Source organism: Galeopterus variegatus, unplaced genomic scaffold, assembly GCF_000696425.1.
Source record: "Galeopterus variegatus unplaced genomic scaffold, G_variegatus-3.0.2 Scaffold7215, whole genome shotgun sequence".
Lineage (NCBI taxonomy): Eukaryota > Metazoa > Chordata > Mammalia > Dermoptera > Cynocephalidae > Galeopterus > Galeopterus variegatus.
The window spans coordinates 62,385-68,515 of NW_007733326.1; the positions used below are offsets into that span (position 1 = coordinate 62,385).

The 6,131-nt window shown below is 47.4% G+C and overlaps 1 protein-coding gene and 1 long non-coding RNA gene across 4 annotated transcripts in view; both read right to left on the minus strand.

The window, feature by feature from the left end:
- Positions 1-261: 261 nt before the first annotated feature.
- Positions 262-1,275, minus strand: LOC103607178. The gene is made up of 2 exons (XR_551944.1): positions 1,145-1,275; positions 262-484 (listed from the first exon to the last, which is right to left on the minus strand). It is a non-coding gene; the product is annotated as an uncharacterized LOC103607178 (long non-coding RNA).
- A 669-nt stretch (positions 1,276-1,944) lies between these two features.
- The window catches only part of SIK3 (SIK family kinase 3), a 31,339-nt gene continuing 27,152 nt past the window's right edge, over positions 1,945-6,131 (minus strand). For all 3 annotated transcript variants that reach the window (XM_008591717.1, XM_008591715.1, XM_008591716.1), the window contains 3 exons: positions 4,336-4,499; positions 3,192-3,324; positions 1,945-2,117 (listed from right to left, as the gene is read on the minus strand). In XM_008591717.1, the coding sequence (XP_008589939.1) occupies positions 1,960-2,117; positions 3,192-3,324; positions 4,336-4,499 (455 nt within the window). In that variant the 3' untranslated portion in view covers positions 1,945-1,959. The remainder of the gene's footprint in view (positions 2,118-3,191; positions 3,325-4,335; positions 4,500-6,131) is intronic.

Below are 6,131 nucleotides of genomic sequence, written 5' to 3' on the forward strand. Positions count from 1 at the left end.
CAATGCAGAGGAATGGAGGGTGCTCTGTCGATGAAGGCCCTGGAGGGGAGCGGCTCCGAGGCTGTGGGCCTCTGAACTCTAGCTGCTTTGCTCCCCTGTTACAGAAAGGGAAAGGAAGAAAAAAACAACTCCCCCCCCCATAAAAAAGGAAGAAAAAAAAAGAAAATTACTTCCAAAAGAAAACATATCAAAAACAAAACCAAAAAAAAAAAAAAAAAAAGCACAAACAAACCACCAACTCAAATACACTTTCACAAAAGATGGAGAACATGGATTTCCTGTTTATTTCCTTGGTGACTTGGTCATACAAGCAAACATGGCAAACCCCCCTCAGAACCCAAAAGAACAGCACACTGAGGAACCAAATGTGAGGAGAGGAGCCATGATATTCCAGGTGCACAAACACAATGGCAATTTGGCGCAACGCTGCTAGATACTGTTGGTTTAAAAATCAACCTTTTCATTCCCAAGCTGTACACAAAACCTGCAACAAAGCAGACACAGAGGAGAATGAGTTTGAAAAGAGCAAGACTCAGGTATTGAACTGAAAAATTCTGTGGGTTTGCCAGATGGCTTCACTTTCATTGTCTTTTGTCAAAGATTTTTCAGAGACAGACTTATAGCACCTTCTGGGTACCCTCTGCACCGCTCCAACCACACTAGTCAATTCACCATTTCTGCCACTGGCCTCTGATCACATATTTCTCCTGTCTGGAATATCCTGCCCTTTGCTTCTGTACAGCTTTTAGAAACATGGCTGGATGTGTCTTCTTGCTGACTTCATCCTTCAGGACTGAGTTCAAGGACTACCTCCTTTCCTTATTACGCTGGCCAGAGGTCACCTCTGTCCTTTGGAACTTCAGCTCACTTCTTTCTTTATGAAGGCCATACTGTCTGTCATGAGGCGGGTCATGTGTCTTATCCCCATAATTAAACCAAGGGACTTTGCCCAGCATGTCTTCAGTATGCCCCCCGCCTGCACCCCAAACTTAGCACAATGCTTAGTAAAAAAGCAGGAAGACGTGAAGGCCGGGACAGGAAGAGTGGCGTTGTCAATTTCACTAGCCACATGAATCCCCTGACAGGATGAGGAGCTGGCCCTGGGCCATAGGGCTGGTTGGGCCCTGGCCAGGGTGACACTCACTCTGTTTCTTGCTACACGCCAGCCTGCTCCATGCTGAAGGAGACCTCAGGGTGCTTGTAGCTGAGCAGAATGTCTGTAATACATGTAGCTGGATAGCAAGAGGAGTTTAAGTGCTGGCTTCCGTCAATCAGGTCTGCATTCTCATGGCAACAAAGCAGACACAGAGGAGAATGAGTTTGAAAAGAGCAAGACTCAGGTATTGAACTGAAAAATTCTGTGGGTTTGCCAGATGGCTTCACTTTCATTGTCTTTTGTCAAAGATTTTTCAGAGACAGACTTATAGCACCTTCTGGGTACCCTCTGCACCGCTCCAACCACACTAGTCAATTCACCATTTCTGCCACTGGCCTCTGATCACATATTTCTCCTGTCTGGAATATCCTGCCCTTTGCTTCTGTACAGCTTTTAGAAACATGGCTGGATGTGTCTTCTTGCTGACTTCATCCTTCAGGACTGAGTTCAAGGACTACCTCCTTTCCTTATTACGCTGGCCAGAGGTCACCTCTGTCCTTTGGAACTTCAGCTCACTTCTTTCTTTATGAAGGCCATACTGTCTGTCATGAGGCGGGTCATGTGTCTTATCCCCATAATTAAACCAAGGGACTTTGCCCAGCATGTCTTCAGTATGCCCCCCACCTGCACCCCAAACTTAGCACAATGCTTAGTAAAAAAGCAGGAAGACGTGAAGGCCGGGACAGGAAGAGTGGCGTTGTCAATTTCACTAGCCACATGAATCCCCTGACAGGATGAGGAGCTGGCCCTGGGCCATAGGGCTGGTTGGGCCCTGGCCAGGGTGACACTCACTCTGTTTCTTGCTACACGCCAGCCTGCTCCATGCTGAAGGAGACCTCAGGGTGCTTGTAGCTGAGCAGAATGTCTGTAATACATGTAGCTGGATAGCAAGAGGAGTTTAAGTGCTGGCTTCCGTCAATCAGGTCTGCATGCTCATGACCTCCCAGACTCGCCCCACATTCTGCAAGACCAAAAAGAACACATGAAATTGACAGGGAGCTAGTAGGGTAGGTGAGCGGTGGGGGGAGAGGGGAGGAAGAGAGGACAATCTGTCTGAGAACCAGTAGCTTGACTCACAGCCCTGTCTCATGACCTCCCAGACTCGCCCCACATTCTGCAAGACCAAAAAGAACACATGAAATTGACAGGGAGCTAGTAGGGTAGGTGAGCGGTTTGGGGAGAGGGGAGGAAGAGAGGACAATCTGTCTGAGAACCAGTAGCTTGACTCACAGCCCTGAATTTTAGGTCACAGTAGGCCCTCAAACTATTTAGTGACTGTGGGCTGGGGACCAAGACTCTTCCTATATTCTTCTCTAAGTGTTCCATTTTTCCCTTTCCCATCTTCAAGTATGATCAAGTATGATCGATTTCTGTCATGTGGGAGAAGATGGAGAACTGCTCCTTCAGAAAGTCTCACCTCCTTAAGAGTGAAAGATGATAATTTTACTGATCCTAGGTACCCGATTCCTGGGCACTCTATGTGCTCTAGGCATTGTGCTAAGTAAGCACTTTACACTCAGCAAGCCAGTCAACCCTCACAGCACAATCTAGGACACACAATCTACTGTTTTTGCCACTTTACAGATGGGGAAAGGTTAAGTGCCTTACCTGCAGGGCCTGTAAAGGGCAGAGTTGGGATTTACTGCAGACCTGTCCATCCCAAGGCCTATGCCTTATATTTATCAGGAGACACTCCCTCAACTAGTTCTAAGGAGAGGTAGAAATATTCCATCAGGACACAATGCCTTTTAGCCAGAACCAGAAAAACAGTTATAAAAGGCATATCTTCACAAGGCACTAGAAACAGGAATGTGCTAGCGCTGTGCTCAAGCAGAAACTTGCTTCCTGTACACACATTCACATTCAGGGGAGGACAAGCGGGGAAGGGTGCTGTGTCACAGCCCCTTGGGGATGCTGTGGCTCTGCTCCCCCATGAACTCTTTCCACAGAAGAGGGGAGTAGGCACTGGTGAAGGTGGAGGGAGGGGTCCCCTCCAGGAATCTCGCTGGGGTGCCCCATGCGTAAGGCCCCTTACCCTCATTTTCTCCATCCTGAAACTGCTGGCTGCCCATGAGTGAAGACTGACTGAGAACTGCATCTGCCATCCGGGCAGAACTAAGTGCTTTCCCAGCCACAAGACTCATTCCTGGCAAGTTATCCAGCTGCACCTGCAGAAAACAATGAGGAGAAGAAATAAGGATACCAGAGGAAGTGCCACTCTGTGGTGACCCTTAAAGACAGCTGTCTTTTCTGAAGGAGCCTAGGCAAAGGGCAGCCTAGGGCCCCACTCCCAGACTCCCTTCCTCTGCAGCATCATCCAAAGGGAGATGCTGCCCTGGTGACAGCATGGGAGCTACCTCAGCTTCCCCCTGTGGAGTGGGTGGGTGTCGGGGGAGGGTATGGTGAATTATGGCTGGTGGTCAGACCCCCTTGCCACCTACGGGAGTCTGTCTTAGGACAGCACTGTCCAATCACACTCTCCTCTGTGATGACGGAAATGTTTTTTATCTGCCCTGTCCAACAGCCACTAGCCATAGGTGGCTGCTGAGCATTTAAAGTGTAGCTAGTATGACTTAGGAATTAAATTTTTTATTTTATTTAATTTTAATACATTTAAATTTGAATAGCCACCTTGGCTAGCTGCCACCATATCAGTGCCATGCTAGGAGTTTGTCCTAGGAACACAAAGCTCTGCTGAGCCATATCAGCTCCCTTTATCTGAATAAGTTCCATGCAGCTGCTGAAAACTAACTGAGAGCCCAAGGCTTTATTTGCTGGGGACTGAGTTTAGACTGTCTGGGGAGAGGTTTAGTAACTAAGACACAGGGAACAGATGGCAACTATTTTTAATTCCTCAGTCTAAAATTTAGAGTATAGGGTTGGCTGGTTAGCTCAGTTGGTTAGAGTGTGGTGCTAACACCAAGGTCCAGAGTTCAATCCCTGTAACGGCCAGCCACTAACAAGGAAAAAAAATTTTTTTAAGTTTGGAGTACAGATTCTACTGGAGTTAAGGCTTGGTCTGTTTGGATGATTCAAAGAAATGCTCCCACAGTTCCTAGAGGTGCTAGACTCTGACTGAGAAGAGCAGAGGAGTAGATGCTACCCCGCATCACTACGCTGTTTTCACGGCTGGGACTGGTAGGATCCCAGCTCCGAGAAACAGGAGGGCTCCAACATACATAAGCATCATCGCTGTTCTGGATCGTGTGGTGTCTCTGCAGGGTCCGGGGCCTGTGGTGCTCACTGACTGAGGGGCGTGCTGGGTACCCGAGCCCATTGTGATCTGGCAGCTCCATTGCTTGTCCTGGAGAACTTCTATCCATGCAGTTCCCTATGACAGTCTCTGAGGAGACAGAACAAACAGGGTCAGCACAGCTACAGCTTCTCCCCACTCTGGAAGCTCCCGTTGAAGAACTGTCTTGCAAGGCACAATGAGCAAGGGTGAGGACCCCATATGCACTAACTGCTAATCCTCAGCCTGGAGACAGTGCTTAGGGGAGCCCGGACCAGTCTGAAAACCCTAAGTCCCACAGCAAATATGAGCCTCTTTATGAAGGGACTATGCCCTAAGGACAGAATCCCACAGAACGGGGGCTGGCTTTTCTTCTTTCTTCATTTCTCCGTTGACTTAACAGTGTCATGCTCCCAAACCTAGATGCACACAAAAATTACTCCTGGAGCCTTCAGGAACCCTAGCCTGGGAGGATGGCCTCCTCTCTGTGGATGCCTCCTCTCCTTCCCTGGCTTCCACCTCAATGCACCACCCTGGTCTTCTCCTTTCTGCTTCTCTAACTGCTGCTTCCAACTCCTTCTATGGCTCCTCTACCCTTTACAAGAACGCACTCTTTACACTTCTGTCCTTGACCTTCTCTCTCTCCACACTTAGCAATATCATCTATTTTCATGGCTTCCATATATTGCCTCTATGTAAAGAATTACTGAAATGCTCTTTTAGGCTCCAGATCCATACTTCCATTTAGTAGATATTTTTCCCTGAATGTCTAACCAGCATTTCACACTTACCATGTCCAATTCCAAACCCATCAGCTTCCCCCATAAACAAGGACTGTTTTGGTGCCTCATTTTCCTGATCTTCCAGGGATAAGCCCTTGGTGTCACTATCAATTCCTTATGCCTGGTCCCTCAACAGCTTGAAGTCTAAAGAATCAACCTCTGTGATGTTGATCACTCAGTCCCCTTCTTTCCAATCTCACTCATGCCCTAAATTATAGCAATAGCCTCCTAACTATCCTCCTACCACCACCACCCTACAAAGATTAATCTTCCTTTGGGGCAGTCCATATACTTCCTTTTCTTAACACTGCTCCAGCCTCCCTTCCAGTCAGTATCTCACACTACTCTCTTCTACACATTCTAAGCTCTAGTCAGATGGGAGCTGATAACTCTTGCCCACCCATTCGCAGTCCTATACATTTGCTCTCTCTATTCCCTCCACCCGGAAATGCCTGATTCTTCTACCTCCATTCCCATCAATCCAAATCAGTTCATCTTTCTAGGTCCATCTCAAATGTTAGCATCTCTTTGAAACTTGCCCCTTCATACAGAAATAGATCATTTCTTCCTTTAAATGTCAGAAGACTTTATTCATCTCCAGTTGCTCTAACATTATCCCTGATACTATGTTCAACTGTGTATTTGTCTTAATGACTCACATTAGACTATAAGTTCTTTGAGCTCAAGAATTGTATCTTATGCATCTCTGTGAGCCTTCAGTGTTCCAGAACATTATCCTATACCAGTAACTCTTTAATAATTATCTCTTTAACTGATGTTAACAAATGCTAGACTATCAGTCATGCAACTCTATGGACTGGAATTTGGAAAGAAAGGAGTTCAAGAGGAATGGATAATTTTTCTTGATCAAACATAGTCAAAAAGAGGGCCGGCCCGGTGGCGCACTGCTACAGTGCGCCGCTTGGGAGCGCGGCGGCACTCCCGCCCAGGGTTCGGACCC